Source organism: Orycteropus afer, unplaced genomic scaffold (genome assembly GCF_000298275.1).
Source record: "Orycteropus afer afer isolate SDZICR_OR568_19922 unplaced genomic scaffold, OryAfe1.0 scaffold00080, whole genome shotgun sequence".
In the NCBI taxonomy this organism is placed as follows: Eukaryota; Metazoa; Chordata; class Mammalia; order Tubulidentata; family Orycteropodidae; genus Orycteropus; species Orycteropus afer.
The window spans coordinates 4,935,786-4,954,339 of NW_006921667.1; the positions used below are offsets into that span (position 1 = coordinate 4,935,786).

At 45.3% G+C, this 18,554-nt stretch overlaps 1 protein-coding gene across 1 annotated transcript in view; it reads right to left on the minus strand.

The window, feature by feature from the left end:
- Positions 1-8,681, minus strand: part of NATD1 (N-acetyltransferase domain containing 1) — a 44,426-nt gene extending 35,745 nt beyond the window's left edge. Inside the window, exon 1 of the mRNA XM_007941435.1 lies at positions 8,576-8,681. Within this exon, the coding sequence (XP_007939626.1) occupies positions 8,576-8,681 (106 nt within the window). The remainder of the gene's footprint in view (positions 1-8,575) is intronic.
- Between the last annotated feature and the right edge of the window lie 9,873 nt (positions 8,682-18,554).

Here is an 18,554-nt window from a genome sequence, read left to right on the forward strand (position 1 = left end):
AAAAAAAAAAAAAGAAGAAGAAGAAGAAGAAGTTTCATCTTTTGCTCCATCATCTATTTCTGCAAAGCAGGACCCCAAACCTTGACATGTTTGTCCTCTATTAGTTCGTTTACACCCCCAATTAATATTCCTGGAGTGCCCACTTGGGCTGTGGTGTAGTCTCTGCCTCCCCACCAATCCCTGGCAGTCCCATGGACTCAGTCATCCTGTGACCAAGAGCAGACATACATGGAATGAACTATCTGCTGCAAAACCAAGTGTTCTTCCCTCTCTGCCCAGCACACACTGGGGGGTCAGGATAGGTTTATGGCCACATTCCCACTCAGCATGGATTGCACTCTCAGACCCAAGGCTCCTAGGAGAAAACAGGACCAGCCAGATGCAGTGAATTCTTGTGAGGCCTTTGCCATGGCAGGACCAGGCCCACCCAGCTAACTCCACACAATCACTTATTAATCCCCACCATAATCCCACAAGACAAGTATGTGTCTCTTATCTGTTTTACAAATGGGGAAACTGAAGCTCAGGGAGGCCAGGTCATACAGCTTGGAGATGGTGGGTGATGGTGCTGACCTTACTAAGGGGGGTTTTTGGCTAGAAGGGGAAAAGAGAGTGTTTGGCACCACCAGGATAGGTGTAGGACTGCTCATGAGGGAAAGACGTATCACATTGGATGTGAGGCACCAGACTCCCTTATTTTTCTTTTTATATTGTGCTTTACATGCAAATTTACAGAGCAAAGTTTGCTTTATATTCAACATTTAGTGTATATTTCGTTTCACTCCCCTCCCCTCCCTTCTCAGAAACCAGCCCCCAACCCTGTGCCCCTCATACTTATGCACTCCTGTGTATCCTGCATTTCCACAGTGTGAATGTTGCCCCTCTGGTGCCCCATGGCCAATTGCTCCAAGGGATGCATCTCCATAGAGTATGTGGGTGTGTCACCCTGGGTTGAGTGGTTTGCACATATGTCTTATTTACTATTGGGCTGATAGCCAGCCCCTGGGAGTGAGTTTTATTCCAGGCCCGAAGTGTATCCCAGGGCCATGGTATTAGGAGTCCCACCAGACTCCATTCAACCAGTAATTCTGGTCATTATTGTGTTTTGGGATTTTGTTCCACGTTTTTCCTCCCATTCTAGCCAGCATCTCTAGTTTTGATTCCCTCCTGAGTAGTTGGCATTGGTAGCCTGGCACCATCTAGTTCTTCTGGCCTCGAGGTCCATCATGTCCTTGGGCTGACTGCTTCTAAATGCCCCTGGTTTTTGCACTCTTCTTAACTTCCGACCATAGGAGACCATAAGCCAGATCTTGGATGGCTGCTCAAAAACTTTTAAGACCCCAGTCACTACCCATCAATGTAAATTGTGGAACAAGATTTTTATGTATTTTGTGTACCGATTGAGTCTGGTATCCCCCAATACTATGCTCCTGAGTTGGTAGATCCATTGGACTCTCTCCCACAGTGTCTGGCTGTCTGTGAGGGATTACTCTATGTCTGTCTTCTGTTGTTTCTGTAAGGATTGGGGGTATTTTGTATCACTGGTATCTGTGCAAGATTAGTCTCAGCTGAATCTATCTTTGGTCTAGAGTGTAATCCTGTTCACTGCCCCCATCTGATCTTCTCATATACTTATGTGTTTATCTGTAGCCTAGTGTTTGGTGTTAACTGTAATGCAGTATTGTGGATATGCTGGTATTGTTGTTGTTGTTATTTGCCGTCGAGTCGGCCCCGACTCATAGCAACCCCTCCCTGGGTTTCCGAGGCAGTATCACTACGGAAGTAGGATTGCCCAACCTTCCTTCTGAGGAGTGGCTGGTGGGTTTGAACATCCAGCTTTCTGGTGAGCAGTCAAGTGCCTTAGGCACTATGCTACCAGAGCTCCCATGCTGATATTAGCCTCTGTCATCTATATCTTATGTGCACAATTCAGTGTCCTCCCTTCCCCCAATGTTATCATGGTGGCCACAGACTCTTTCCATACCAACCCTCCCCTTACCCACCTCAGTGTGTGGCCCCCAATTAGCCTGAAATTATTCCCTTCCCTTCCCTCCCCACCCTGGTAACCTATAAAGTGAGTTCCCTTCCTTGAGCAAACCCTTCCTTGTCTTTTTATAGTAATGGGCTCATACAATATTTGTCCTTCTGCGACTAAATTATTTCACTCAGCATAATGTCCTCCAGGCTCATGCACATTGTGAGATGATTCACATATCCTTCACTGTTCTTTAACGTAGCATAGTATTCCATTGTGTGAATGTATCATACTTTGGTTATCCATTCATCTGTTGATGAGCATTTAGGTTGTTTCCAACTCTTTGCTATAATGAATTCTGCTGTGCATATGTCCGTTCATGTCCTGCCTTTCATCTCTTTAGAATATATTCCTAGTAATGGAATTGCTGGGTCAAATGGTTTTCTATTTTCAGTTTTTTAAGGAAACACCATACCATTTGCCACAATGGTTGCACCATTTTACAGTCCCACCAGCAGCATATGAGAGTTCCGATCTCTCTGTAACCTCATCAGCATTTGTTATTTTCTGTCCTATTGAACTTTGTTATTATTGGGGGGTAAGATGATATCTCATTTTTGTTTTGATTTGCACTCTCTAATGACTAAAGATCACAAGCAATTCCTCATGTGTTTGTTGGCCGCCAGCATATTATCCTTAGTGAAGTGTCTGTTCACGTCTCTTGTCCATTTTTGAATTGGATTGTCATTTTGGTGTTGAGGTGTTGAAGTTTTCTATAGATTTTGGAGATACGTCCTTTGTCAGATATGTCATAAGCAAATATTTTCTCCCAATCTGTAAATTCTCTTTTTACCCTTTTGACGACATCTTTTGATACACGTAAGAATTTAATTTTTAAAAGATCCCAGTCATCTAGCTTCTCTTCCTCTGCCTGTGCATTTGGGTTATGCTTGATAGTCAATTTATGCCATAAATTAGGGCTCCTAGATTTGCCCCTGTTTTATCTTTGATGAATTTTATAGTTTTGGGTTTTACTAAGTCTTTGATCCAACTTGAATTTGCTTTTGTGTATGGAGTGAGGTATGAGTCTTGTTTTATTTTTCTGCAAGTGGATATCCAATTTTGCCAGCACCATTTGTTAAAGAGGCTATCTCTTCCCCCATTTAATGGGTTTTGGACCTTTGTCAAAGATTAGCTGTCCATAGATGGATGGGTCTATTTCTGAATTTTCAATTCTGTTCCACTGGTCTATCTGTCCATTATTGTACCAGTACCATGCTGTTTTGACAACTGCGACTATACAGTAGATTTTGAGATCCGGGAGTGTGAGACCTCCCACTTTGTTCTTTTTCTTCGGTAGTACTCTGCTTATCCAAGGTCTCCTTCCTTTCCACATGAAGTTAGTAATTGGTATTTCCATTTCATTAAAAAATGTTGTTGGTATCTAAATCAGGATTGCATTAAATGTATAGATTGCTTTAGGTAGAATATTCAGTCTACCTATGCATGAACAAGGCAGGTTCTTCCATTTATGTAGATCCCTTGTTGTTTCCTATAGTATAATTTTCTTTGTATAGATCTTTTGTGTCTCTGCTAAGATTTATTCCTAGATATTTTATATTTTTAGTAGCTATTGTAAATGGTATTGTTTCCCTCATTTCTTTTTCAGGGTAGAGGAATCCAACTCATTTTTTTATGTTGACCTTGTATCCTGCCACTTTGCTGAACCTCTCTATTAGTTTTTTGCTGAGTCTCTTAGGTTTTCTATGTATAGGATCATATCATCTGCAAATAGAGGCAGCTTTACATCCTCTTAGAGGCACCAAACTCTTACTCACCAACTTTGGGGCTTCTGGCCTGTGCCTGATACCTTGCTATTGGAAGGCCCTCAGAGGTCACCTATAACGATCACTCACCCCTACCACATGGCCTATAATTCATTTGCCTGACTCATGGCCAACACCAAATTCCTGCAGACCCCTGAAAATGGCCAACTCCATTTAGCAAACTTAGCAAACTGTGGCCTTCCCTTGCCTTCTTCCTCTCCCAGATCCATCAGCAGGGTTGTGGCCATGAATCTGACCATGGTACCCCTCCACAGCCATCACCTTGTCTAGTGCCTGCCCCAGTGTATAGTGGTTGCCTCAAGGGCCTCCTTGCTTTCCTTAAGTCCTTGAGAGGCAGCTACAGGGGTCTGTAGCCCCTGTAGGCATCAGGCCCCAGCCCCTGCCCCCACTGTATGCCTTTTTTCCAGCCCCTTTGGCTTCCTGTTGCTCCTTTGTCCCCAAAAAGGACCTACTCCTTCTTACTATTCAAGGTGAACCCAAATGTCACCTCCCTCCCCAGACAGGTCCCCTCTACTATGCCCCAGGTTGCTGACATACCTTGAGAGCAGATACAGGCAGCCTTATTGTTGGCCACCCTGGCTCCCTGGGCACAGGACGGCTGGGCCTGTGGGTACTGCTATCTCAGCTCTAAGTGCAAGGGCAGAACCATCTGGGTGTACCCTGGCTCTAGTGCCAGGCCCTTATCTAAAGGAAGCAGTAGTTGTCACCCCAAGGAGTGCGGGCAGGAGGAACCCAGGGCTGAGAGGGCCTAAGTCTGAGTCCCATGTGATCTCAGGCCCAGGGGTCTAATCTGTCCTTGGGACAATCATTACAACCATCTCCCTCCTGAGGCCCTGAGAGTCAGATCCAGATCTCAGAATGGGGGCCCCTCCCTAGGTCTCCCCAGCCCAGGGCCCTCCACTCTCCTCCAATCCCAAGGAAGTTGAGCCTTTGACAACAGGGCACCAGGAAATGACCACAGAGGCGGAAATAGAGAAGAGAAAGTAGGCACGTGTAGAAGAGGCTCTGCTCCACCAGTCCCAAGAGGAAGGTAGCAGAACAAAATGTCCATTGTACAGATGAGAAAACTGAGACAGAGGTAAAGCCAAACCCAAGTCCCTGCTTCCCCTCTTCCTGTAGAAAGTGGGATACTCCAACTCATAGACAAGGACAAGGCAGGCCAAGGAGGCTTGGAGGATGGGGATTTCCTCTGGCTTCCTCCAATGTTCAGATGACAAGGCCCTCATAATGGAGACCTAGCGGCTACATTCTGGCTAGATGCCTCCTGGCTGTGCAACTAAGTTTCTCAGTCTCTAAAATGGTGATAATATTAGCTAATGTTTAAGAAACTGGCTGAGACCCTATGGCAGCAAATTCCTTCAACATCTGTCCAGAACCCAGAGTTTCTCCTTGCCCCCACTCCTACTGTGCAGACTGACACAATAACCACTAATGGCATCACCAGGGGGTTCAAGCAGTGCTGATTGCACCTTCTGATACTGTCACTAAAATGATCCCAGGGTCCACAAAGGTAGCTGCGGGCAGCAGTACCACAAATGGAAGGACTGCCAAGGCAGTGATATCACTAGGACGGGTGATCATCATTCAGCCAGTGCAGTACCTTATCACTATCACCCTCCCAACCCCCACCCTTGTCCATCACCAGCCAGTCAGTATGCAGTCAGGCACAGCCATTGAGCAAAAAGGAGGGTCTCTGCCTTTGCCAATGGCAGAAAAGAGGAGAAGAGCTATGGGGAGCTGCAGGAGGGGGATGGGGGCAGGACAGGTTGGGAGGTTTGCCTGTGTTTGACATGGAGGTAGCAGGGCAGGGCTGGGATGCTCCCATTCACCAAGGGGGTACTCTGGCAGGTCAAATGACACCATGAGCTACTACACTGAGTGATACCAATCCTACTGACACCACTGGTAGCCACCTCCCTGCTTTGTCATGTTTCCAAGGCCCTGCACCCTTCTCCCTTGCCCCACTATTTCTCTCACCTCACACCTTTCCAGTTCAGCCCATCTGCCTCCCTGCTGCTCTGAACACACACCTAACACCACAGGGCCTTTGCTTTTGTTGTTCTCTGCTGTTGTTCTTGCCTCTCTCATGCCTGAACAAAAGGCCACTGTCCCTGATTTTAATCCTTTCCCCAACACTCCCAGCCACAGGGCTTCACCTGTCTTGAGCATGGGTAGGTCCCCACAACCTAGAACTGTGCTTGACAAGCAGAAGGTGCTGGATAAATATCTGTGGGATGAATCCCAGCACTTCCACTTCAGCCCACAAGACCAAGGCAAGACACTTTATGTCTCCTTGCCTCCATTTACCATTTGTAAAATAGAAGAAGCAGCTTTCCTTCACCCTGCCCAGTGTTACATGAGGATAAATTAGTGATTCCAAGTGCATTGGGCCTAAAAAATAGCAAGTACTTAATAAATGCACCTCCATCACCCAGAACCAGAGCTTTCTGGAAGCTCCTCTGCCTAACTCTGGCTAGGGGTGGACCTGGGCATGCACCTGCCATGCCAGCCTGAAGTCCAGGGCACCTGGCCTCAAAGCCACAGTGCTCACATCTGTCCACTGGCATATGGCAAGAAGATGCCAGCCTCAAGGACTTATCTGGCAGCCCTCCAGCTAAGGCCGGAGGGCTCTAACACTGGATGGGTGCCTCTCTTATCCCTGGATACTTGCTCAGACTCAGCTTGGCCTGGCCCTGGAGAAGGCCTGAGTGGGCATGCCACCCCTGGCCGGAGGACCTGGAGGGGAGCTTCCAGCTCCACTTTACCTCTTGCCTCCCTGCCCAGACCTGACGGAGGTTTATGGGTAGCCACCAGAAGCCAGATCTGGGACAGGTCAAGCTAAGATGAGGCCAGCCTGTCTGGCCAGGTAGTGGTCACCTCTCATAAGCTGTTTCTTTGGCTGGAAAAGAAAGACACTCCAATGTTTCCTTTTTCTTCCTGATTGTTGAGCCCCTAACAAACCTCAGAAAGGAGGCTCTGACATTTTATACACAAACATACATCAGCATAGCAGAGTCTCAAGTGTCCTGGCTAGCTATGCCAGGGATAGCACCCACAGCACCACAGACTTGCTCTGACATGGAAAAACATGGGCTATAGGGTCAGTCCAGCCAGCTCTGAATTTCAATTCCAACACCATGTAAGCCACTTCCTCTGAGCAAGCCTATGTAGCCCAAGCCTGTTTACTCATCTGTAATGTAAGGTGACAATGCACAGGGATATTGTGACAAGGGTATCCACAAGGCAGTAGATAGATGTGGCAGGGCCTGGCCTGACACTCAGCACAGCCAGAGCAAGTCTGAGAAACGCCAGTGTCAGCTAGGGCAAGCCTAGCTTAGTCAGATGTGTCCCAACTCTGCCCCAAGTCCACTCTACGACTCAGGAGCCTCTCCCTTTTGGGGCCTCCATCTTCTCTGCTCTGAGATGGGCACAGTGGCTCCAAGGGCCCTTCCTGCAGGGACCCTCCCCCAGGAGGCCCAGCTGGGAAGGAAGAGAAATTATCAATGCAGAGGGTAAAGGGTGGGGAAACAACACAAGGAGCTCCTGCTCTTGATCCTTGATTTCACAATTCTATTTAGTAGCACTCCCCTCATCTTGTCTCCCAGGAGGAGGGGAATGTGGGCTAGGGAGTGGTGAGACCTTTCTCCACAGCAAACAGAACTTGCCCTCCCTCTGGTTTTAAAAATAATGATCAGTTTGTATTTATGGCCCACTCAGGTGCTGTTCTGAGACTTTGCTCTTTTTACTGCATTTCATCCTTTATAACCAGACAATTAAGTATGCACTGGTGTTATTTCCATTTCAGAGATTTAGAAACTGAAGCACAAAGAGATTTAGCCAAAGTCTCAGAGCCATCATCTCCTAAATACTCCCTCAATGGACAGAAGCCCCTCTTTCCCATCAGCCCTGTTGTTGTATGCCGTTGAGTCAGACCCGACTCATAGAGACCCCTCCTTGGGTTTCCCTCACTATGGAAGTAGATTGCCCCATCTTCCTTCCGAGGAGTGACTGGTGGGTTTGAACCGCCAGCCTTCTGGTTAGCAGTCAAGTGCCTTAGGCAGTAGGCTACCAGAGCTCCCTAGGTCCACCCAAATGATTCTCCAACCTCCACGGTGCAGTAAAGATAAAGTTCCCAAGAACAACAAGAAGCAATTTAACAGCTGGAAAGAAGGAGGGTGGGGCAGGTCACAGCTGACCCACTCTGCCGGATTTCAAACAGCAGCTCTCACCGGGGGTCAAACACTGGAAAACTATTGGGCTTGAGCAGGTGCGGGTCCTCCAAGGCTCTGAGGCAGGGCGATGGTGGTAAGGGACCAAAGCTGCCTCGGCCCTTCCTCTTTCTTTCCTGGGGACACTGCTTGCCGGCCCGCGCCACATCTGCTGCGCGAGGAGGACCTAACCGCCCTTTTGGCTCTGATGCTCCTCAGAGGGCATTTCTCCAGAGAAATCCTCCCCTTCAACCGCCCTGGCGCAGCGCGCTAATAGGACGCGCCCTCATTTAACATCCAATACAGGCTCCCGCACAGAAACGGCCCGCGGTGTCGCGGGACACAAAGCAGCGCTTCTTCCCTAGACAAAGGGGCGGGGTCCGGGAACCCTGGGGTCCAGAGACCGAAGGTCGGACACTGGAATCTCGGAGAACCAAGGCCAGGGGCCGAGAGGCGACGGAGCGGGCGCTCTAAGTAGAAGGCAGTCTCAGCAGTGCCCGCTCGGCTGCAAACAAAAGGCAGGGGGGCGGGCCAGGGCACATTACCGTTGAGCCGGACAGTGAATTGGCGGCGCCGGCGGTCGTGCTCCACGCGGATGGGGCAGCCCTGCTCCTGGGTGCCCGACGGCGCCGCAGCCGCGGAATGCGCCATCACTGCGCGCCGGGCGCCTCGGATCTGCGGCCGGGCGCTGGGCTGGCCGGCGTGGGGAGCTGTGGCTGGGGGTGAGGCGGACCTGCAGCAGAAGCGCAGAAACAGCAGGCTGCAGCGCTGAAACTGACACTCGGCAGCGGCCCCAGCTCCTGTAGCAGCAACAATAACAACAAAATAAATAAAAGAAAATCTTGGGGCCAGGAAATCAGCTGTGTAGTCACGTGCGGCGCATGGCCAGTTGGCGCGCTGGCCTGTTTTGATACATTCCACCCTATTCTTAAAGGGGCCATGCAACCCTGCAAGGCCGCCTCACGCCGGCTGCCTTTTCACCTGAGCTGGCCCCACAACAACTCTGTGTACCCACCCGAACCCCTTCACCTGTAGTGGCATCCTAGTTGTCGACAACACAGCCACCATTTATTAAGAACTTGTGAACATAACCAAGGCATAGTACACAGGAAACCCTTTAAGAACTCACCAGGCTTAAGTGCTTAAGTCTTAGGCACTGTGTGCTTGCAGATGAGGAAAGAGTAGACCAGGGGCCAGCAGAGAGATCCTGAGTCCGAGGTCACACATGGTTGGGACTGTGCTGAGTTTGGAACTTCGAAGCCCACCGAGTGCGAGTGCGAAGCTGGAGCTACTGAGAAAAGATTGTCACGAGAAGGCTTATGTGGGATGGCATGAGATGCCACAGGCAGAAGTGCAGGAAGAGGGTTTGGGCTTTCTGGATCCACTCCACAGAAGGAGAAACTAAGTCCCAGAGTGGGGCAGGGCCTTGCTTTAGAACACACAGGGTCGTCAGTCCCGGACTTCTTTTTTGAAAGGGGAGACATGATTATTGTTGTTGTTGTTATTTGCCCTCGAGTGGGACCCGACTCATAGCTACCCCTGCTTGGCTTTCCGAGGCAGTATCACTACAGAAGTAGATTGCCAACCTTCCTTCCCAGGAGTGGCTAGTGGGTTTGAACCACCAGCCTCCTGGTTAGCAGTCAAATGCCTTAGGCCCCTCCAAACTCACTGAAAAATCTAAACCGTTTGTTCTCTTGCTGGCAAAGTTCTCACCAACAGCTTTGAATTGAGTCACCAGAGCTCCCAAACGGAGTCATGTTGTTGTTGTTTGCCGTGGAGTCGGCACCGACTCATAGCGACCCCTCCTTGGGTTTCCGAGGCAGTATCACTACGGAAGTAGGATTGCCCAACCTTCCTTCCGAGGAGTGGCTGGTGGGTTTGAACCGCCAGCCTTCTGGTGAGCAGTCAAGTGCCTTAGGCACTATGCTACCAGAGCTCCTTAATAGAATATATATATTTTAGTGTCTGTTTCTGCTCAATATTTTATCTATGACATTCATCCATGTTGTGTTATTTCATTACTGAGCAGTAGACTATTGTGTGCATATACCACAATGTATCACATTCATCTCTTGATGGGCGTTTGTGTTGTTTTTAGTTTTTTACTATTAGGAGTAAATCTGCTATGAACATTCTTGAACATGTTTTTTGGCATCAATGTTATAGCATTCCTCTTGGGTACAGACCAAGATTGGATTGCTGGGCCTTGGAGTAGTGTATTTGAGGCAGTGGTGGTTAAGGAGCCCTGATCACATAGTGTCTAAGGCATTTGACTGCTACCCAGAAGGTTGGTGTTTCAAACCCACCAGCCACTCCGTGGAAGGAAGACTGGACAATCTACTTCTGTAAAGATTTACTGCTTCAGAATCCCAAAGAGGATCACTGTGAATCAGAATCGACTTGATGGGAGTGAGTTTGGTTTGGTTATTTGGTGGTTAAGTGGTAGAATTCTCCCTTTCCAGGCAGAAGATCTGGGTTTAATTTCCAGCCAATGCACCTCATCTGCAGCTACCACTCACCCATCAGTGGTGGTTTGTGTATTGCTATGATGCTGATCAGGTTTTAGTGGAACTTCTAGACTAAAATGGACTAGGAAGAAAGGCCTGGTGATCTGCTTCTGAAAATCAGCCATTGAAAACTATATGGATCACAACAGACCAACCCAAACTGATCATGAGTATGGTGCAGGATTGGGCTTCCTAAGCAATAAGCAAAGCCTTTAAGCAAGCAAAAATTACATTGTTCTCTGAAATTGTTTACCAAGTAATTTTCTCAGGGCACAATAGAGACACAAGCTACATTCCTGATGCATGGGATTGCCATGAGTTGGGAGCAGATTCCACAGCAGCTAACAACAACAACAACAGAGTTATATATGTTTAGCTTTATGTGGAACTACCAGATCTTTTTTCAAAATTGTTATACCATTTTACATGCCTACCAACAATTTTGAGTTTCAATTGTTCCACATCCTTACCAGCATTTGATGTTGCCAGTCTTTTTCGTTTTAGCCAGCCTGGTGTGTAAAGTAGTATCTCATTTTGGGTTTAATTTGCATTTCCCTGATGTCTGATACTGTTAAGCCTCTTTTCATGTACTCCTTGACCATTTGAATATCTACTTTTGTGAAATGAATGTTTAAGTATTCTACCCATTAAAATTTATTATTATTATATTATTTTACTCTACCCATAAAAAAATAAATAATTTTTTTTCCTTATTGGAGTTTATTTCTTTTTTAATAGAATTTGGATATAAGTCCTTTGTCAGATGCATGTATTGAGAATATCTTCTCATCGCAGATCATTTTTCACAGGTGTGTGCTCTATCAGAGTGTTTGGAGATCAAACAACGCTGGGCAGTGAGTCATCACATAGGAGGGGGGTGGAATTTACCTCAGCTGAGTCAGGGCTGGCTGCAATTCTGAGCAAGCAAGATGTGACCTCTTACCAGGTAGATGTCTTAGGTAACTTCTCCATTTCCAACGAACTTGAGTGGGGAAGCTAGGACAAGTTCCTAGAAATGCCATAATATGGGTCATGCTGTTTTCTACCTTTGGGCCTTTACATGTCCCAAACATCACCTCCTCTGGGAAGCCCTAATCTCTGAAGTCACCTATTACACTATATCAAAGTTGTCTCCCAAGCCAGCCTGGGTCCTGGGAGTGTTCCTCTCTGAGTAACAAGAGCTCAGGACTCACCCTGTGGTTTGGCTCCCTTCTTTCTTCTTTACTTCTAAATGTCTCTTAACTTATTGAGGGTTTTATTTTATTTTCATTGTGGTTTAGGTGATGTTGAGGGCTTTAAACCTTGTAGAAATCATTTTTGGAACAAGGCAGCAGATCAAACAAAACAGTGAGCAATTACTGTTTGCTGAGTTGAATGGATTCACCAATGTCATAGAGCAAAATGGCAGAGTCTGGTTGACATTAAAAGTGACAAGCTTTTATTGAAAAGCAAGATCATTTTCAAATTGGGAATCACAAAGTCCAGAAGATGCTGAACTAAGTGACCCAAGGAGTAAATAGTTCACAGAGCTTATATAAGAGAATACATGGAATTTCAGTGAAAATTCAGTGATTGGTTGACATTTAGGTAATAGTTACAAAATTGGAGGATGCTAGTCAGACTGGTAGATTACATGTGTTTCTAAAGTTATTTTTTAAATCAGTTACAAAGTTATCATCAAATTGGGTATATCTGCTCTGGAAACAATTATAAGACCCTTCTGGTATGTCTATGGGAGCCCTGGTGGTGTAGTGGCTAAGGCATTTGACTGCTAATCAGAAGGCTGGTGGTTCAAACCCACCAGCCACTCCTCAGAAGGAAGACTGGGTAATCTACTTCCGTAGTGATATCGCCTGAGAAACCCAAGGAGGGTTCTCTATGAGTGGGATCCGACTCCACAGCAGTTGAGTTTTGTTTTGATTTGGTTTGTCTATAGGGAGAACATGCATAATTCTAAAGTTTGAGTTCTGGTTTGGACTTGGTTTCCTAAGCAGCAAGCAAAATCTTTAAGCAAGCAAAAGTTACATCGTTCTCTGAAATTGTTTACCAAGTAATTTTCTCAGGGCACAATAGAGACACAAGCTACATTCCTGATGCACAGATTACTTTTGGTTTTTTTAATTTATTTTTATTGTTATTTGGGTGAAAGTTTACAAAGTAAATTCATTTTCCATATAGCATTTCATACACATTTTGTCTCCTGACATAGACTACAATTCCCCACAATGTAACAGCTCTCTTCCCATTTCCTCCCTGTAGTTGCCTCTTCCCTGTGTCCTTCCCTCCCATGTACTCCCACCCCCCAAGCTGTGTCCCTGTGCAAACACTGCCCTTCTGTTCTACTTTGATTGATTGCTCCAAGGAGTGTATCTATCATGTAAATGTTCACCCTATATACCTGTCTATTGTTTGGCTGGAAGCCACAGGAATAAGTTCAATTCCAGACATGAAGGGTGGTGAGGGGCCATAGTTTCAGGGGTCTCACCAGGCTCACAAACCTGGTCTGTTTGTTGTTTTTTTTTTTTTACTGATTTTGAGTTTTATTCCACGTTGTTCTCCCACTCTATCCAGGATCTCCTGAACCAATCCCCCTCCAAGTGGTTGACATTGGTAACCAGGCACCAACTAGCTCTTCTGGTCTCATGGTCATATAAGCTGAGGATCATCACATAGTCTACCAGTCCCTTGGACTAATTATTTCAAACATCTTTTGTTTCTTCATTCTTCTTTGCTCTGGATGAGGAGAGACCCATCATTGCATCTAGAGGGCCAGTTGCAAGCTTTTAAGATACCAGTCACTACTCACCAAAGTAGGATGTAGAACAAAGTTTTTGTGTAATATGTTATGTCAATTGAGCTTGATGTCCCCACTGATGCAGAGATTACTTTTGATTCAAAATGGGATTTTAGCCTCATACCTTTGCATAGCCACCATGTCATAAGTTACCATTCTAAGAATTTGGAGTGCTCTTACTCACCCTGCCCGAAGCCTGTGCATGCCAGTCCTAGAGAAGAACTCTGGGAAGGGGCACTGAATGAATGTGACCCCAGAAGCCACCCTGTGTCAGAGAGCAAAGTCCCAATAATCTTTGAGTGGATAGGCCCCCGGTGCTAAAAGCCCATATGGCTGAAAGCCGACATGGAAACTAGGCCCTATATACAAGAAAGAAAGAATAATTTCTTCAGTCAGTCATAACTAATTCACCAAATACATGTTTGGCCCCTATTGTCAGGCAGGAGCCCTAGTGGTACAATTGTTAAAGCACCCAGCTGCCTACCAGCTGCTCTGTAGGAGAAAGATGTCACAGTCTGCTTCTGTAAAGATGTACAGCCTTGGAAACTCTGTTATTTTATGGAATCACTATGAGTTATAATCAACTCAATGATAGTGCTTTGGTTTTAGTTTTGTGTGCCAGGCATGTTGTAGAAGATACAACAGTGAACCAAGCAGACAAAACTCCTTTCTGGAGCCTATGTTCCAGTGGAGGGAGGACACTATAAGCAAATATATATATAAATATATGGACTGAAGAGAAGAAATTAAGTCAGGAAAGGGGATGGGGCATGATTTCCATAGAGGTCATTGTTTCAGACAGGGCAGCCTTTTGATTAAAGTCCTGAAGGTGGAAAGGAATCAGGTGGATGTCTGGGGAAGAGCAGTCCAGGCAGAGGACAGCCAGTGGAAAGGCTCTGTGATGTGTTTAAAGAAGGGAGTCATTGGGAGAGAGATGAAGCCAGAGGTGATGGGGATAGATTGACGGACCTCACAGGCCAAGTGAAAGGAACTGTAGGATGGCTTTGAGCAGAGAAGGCACATGATCTTAATATTTTTGTTGTTTTTAAGTTGTGAAAAATTTCAAAGATACATATAAAGGGAGAGAATACTAAAATGAAGCATCCCATACCCATCATGACTGAGGACCTTTTTTCTCATGAAAAAAAAAAATTAAGATATCATTTTCATGCAGTGAAAACTGCCCATTTCATAGGGAGATAGCTCAGAGAGCAGGAAAGCATAGGAAAGAAGGACGTAACCACAGGGAGGAACTAGGAAGAGAGCTGTTACATTATGGGGATTGCAATCAATGTCATTGTGGTAGTTAGGGTTGATGTCAACTTGGCTGGGCCTGGTTGAGTGGCTGGGCAACTGGAAGTAGTTATTGCCCATGATGAGACTTCCAACCAGCTCCTGGTAAAATCTGCCACAAGCAGCTGAGTAGCTGCTTTAGGGATGTGGTATGCTTCCCATATATAAAGAGAAGCTTTGGGATTGGTCTCTAGCCTTTTGGCACACTTGAATCCTGCATGTAACCAAGTCATTGTTCAACAGTCTGCCATGCCCTGCTGATCTTACTTCATCTTGACTTGAATTAGTGGCCTGCCATGTTGTTTGGTAACATCAGGACTGTGCCTTTTTACTTGTCAACCTTAGACTTGTCAGCCTCAGTAGCCAGCAGCTGTCTGAGTGAGGAAAAGCCTCTAGCTTCAGTGGGCTGGGTGCAGGAGGCAGACCTGATGCCCAAGGTGGAGGGGCTTTCACCCAGTCCCTGGAACATAGCACTTTGAACTTAGACATAAAGTCTCTAAAACTGTAAGAGAATAAACTCCTGTTTATTCAAGCCGTTCCATTTGTGGTATATTCCTGTCAGAGCAGCACTAGGTAACCAAAACAGTCATGAAACAAAATGTGTATGAACTACTGCATAGAAAATGAACTTGCTCTGTAAACTTTCACCCAAATCACAATTTAAAAACAAACAACAACAACAACAAAAAAAACAACTACCCATTTCAATGTACAGTTCTGCAAGTTTTGACAAATATGTGTAATCATGAAACCACCACCACAATCCTGCTATAAATCAGTTTATTACCTCAAAAATTCCCCAAGCTGTTTTCAACCCCTCTCTCCTTCTCATCCTGTCAACTGCTAATCTGTTTTCTGTCTCTATGTTGCTGTTTTTAGCTGCAGTTGAGTTGGCACCAGACGAATGGCAACCCAAAGCACAACCGAAAGAAGTACATCCCAGTCCTGTGCCACTCCCATGATTGCTTTGGATTGGACCATTGTGATCCATAAGGTTTTCATTGACTAATTTTCAGAAGTAGATCACCAGACTTTCTTCCTAGTCTTAGTCTGGAAAACCCACTGAAACCTATTCAGCAGCAAAACAACATTTAAGCTTCCCTGGTAGACAGGTGGTAGTTGCTCATCAGGTGCATTGACTGGGAATCAAACCAAAGTCTACCACATGGAAATTGACAGTTTTACCACTGAATCACCATGGCAACCAGCTGTGGTGCTCCCTCCTCTGCTTACTCCTACATTCAAATGGGATATATGAATTATATATATACACATGTATAAATAGTAGCTGCAACAATGGGCTCAATCAAGCATAGCAAGTATTATGGATATGACAGATTGGGAAGTGTTGTTCTGTTGTACACAGGGTGGCTATGAGTTGGAATTGACTCGTGGCACCTAACAACAACAATTATACATATATACATATATATATATATATGTATGTATGTATATGTATATATATATATATATACACACACACACACATGTATATGTATATATTTATATATATATATATACACACACACATATACATACATATATTGATGTGTATATGTGTGTGTGTCTTAGCTATTCACATGTAACCTCTGGTGGCATAGTGCCTAAGGCATAGATTGCTAAGCAGAAGGCTGGTGGTTCAAACCCACCAGCCACTCCCTAGAAGGAGGGTTGGGCAATCTACTTCCGTAGTGATACTGCCCCAGAAACCCAAGGAAGGGTCGCTATGAGTCGGCTCCAACTCCATGGCAGTGGTTGTGTTTGCATTTATAATGTTAACAATTGAAAGCAAAAGCAATGTATACCATTTTAGTAGAATTAGATGAATTGGATTATAAAATTTTCAGTGGATGTGAGGTACTAAGATTTTTACTATATACTGCATTTTCTATAAAAAGAATATTCCACATATTCTAAAACAGAAAATGAGTCTGTGAAGCTGAATCAGCAGATGGTTCCTTCAAAATGAATCAGAGACCTATTATCTGTTAATATAATCCATCTTCAACCAGTAACCACTTATGATGGATCCAGTTGCATACTGAGTGAATGTAGTAAGAGTCGGACTCAACAGCCCCCCCATCTCTTGTTTGTTAGAAATAGTCTACTCCCAAGAGACCTGCTGAGTAAAAAGTTTCAATATATGGGAGGGGACTGTAAGAGACAGATGTCAACGAAGATGTTCAAGTGCTAAGGGCCTCATAGCTTAAAAAGCCTTGCTCATGGGTGCCGTTATGACCCTGCATGAACTTTATCACCAGCTGGCACATTTCTCACACAGTGAAGACGGTATCAATTTCATTTATTTCCTTGCCAGTTCCCTTCAATTGCGCTCAGTTTTCCTTGTGTCCTCTCTGTATGGCATCTATGGGTCTTTGCTTTGGACAACTGCTACCCCTGTTACAAAACAACAATGATGCCCTAAGCACATGCTTACTTTTTTTATTGAGTAATCCATCCCTAACAGCTACCCACCTGTCCCTATTGTTATCAGTTTTCCAGAACATCAAGTAGAAGGAATTGTGCAATAGAGTCTTTTGAATCTAGTTTGTTTAACCTGGCATACAGCCTCTGAAGGAGCTCTAGTGGCACAGTGGTTAAAGCATTGGGCTGCAAAGCAAAAGGTCACTGGTTCAAACCCACTAGCCACACCACAGGAGAGAGATGAGGCAGTCTGCTTCCGTAAAGATTTACAGCCTTAGAAACGCTATGAGTTGAAATTCACTTGATGGCAGTGGTTTTGGTTTTGGTTTGGTATGACCTCTAAGATGGGTCTGTGTTGTATGTATCAGTGGCCTGTATCTATCAGGAGTCCATTGAATGGATGTAATGGCTTCAGTTTTAATAGGATCCTTCTGCCTGCATGGTGGGAGTTCTGGTGGCATAGTACCTAAGGCATTTGAGGTCACTGATGCTCTTAGCCTACCTGGACCTCAATGGCCCCACTTCCTCTGGACACACCTGCTCTTCTGTGAATGCCTTTACTGTTGTTCTTTCCTTAGTAGAAACACAAGGGATGGTCATTTTGAATTTTCAAAATAAACAGAGAAAAGACCAAGATAAAAGTCCTTCGTGAATCCCCCCTCTGAGGCCCACTGCTATTTGCAGGTCTGCTGTGCAGCCTTCCAGTTGTCTTTCTATTCTTATAGTCATTCTCACACTCACTAATTCATTCACTCCTTCAAAGCTAAATGAGCAACTACTCTGTATTCCAGGTGCTGGGGACACTGTGGTGGAAAAAGAAAAGAAACACCTGTTCTGATGGCGCTCTCAGACAAAAAGAAGAATTTTTTTCCAACAAAAATGTAATTAAATTATTTTCTTTTCCCATTTAACACTACACTGAGCATTTTCCTTTGTTAATATAAAGAATACTTTTTATTTTAATTTTTGTGTCAGTAGTATGTTCATGTTTGTGATGTAGTAAATTACTTAGTGTGGCTTTTCTAGCCATAAGTCTTTGTTATCTCTGTGGTGGAATTTGCTGTGAGCAACTGAGGAGCTCCTGATTATAAAAGTTATCCACCTGGAGTATTTCTGTTGGGCCCAATACAAAGCAATGTTCTGGGAGGTTCCTGCTATCTCTCAGGTGCTTAGAATTCTGATGCTATGATTGGTTAGTTTGGCCACTCTGCCAGGTTCAAAAGGAGGCCTCCTAAAAGCAGAAGAAGTCTCTCTCTGACTGCTGGTTGAAAAAGAAGTGCTGCTGAAAGAGACACATGCTCCTGAAAGAGATATAGATTGCTGAGTGAGACACCAAGGGACACTCACTGTTGGGAGAGAGACTGTGAGAGACTGTTAGGAGAGAGACTGTGAGCTGGGAGAGAGACTGATCATTTTTTCTGAACTTGATTTGTAGCCTGGCGCTTCCCTAATAAACCCCGTTGTGTTGGATTGGGTTCTCTAGAGAAACACAAAAACCAGCAAAGT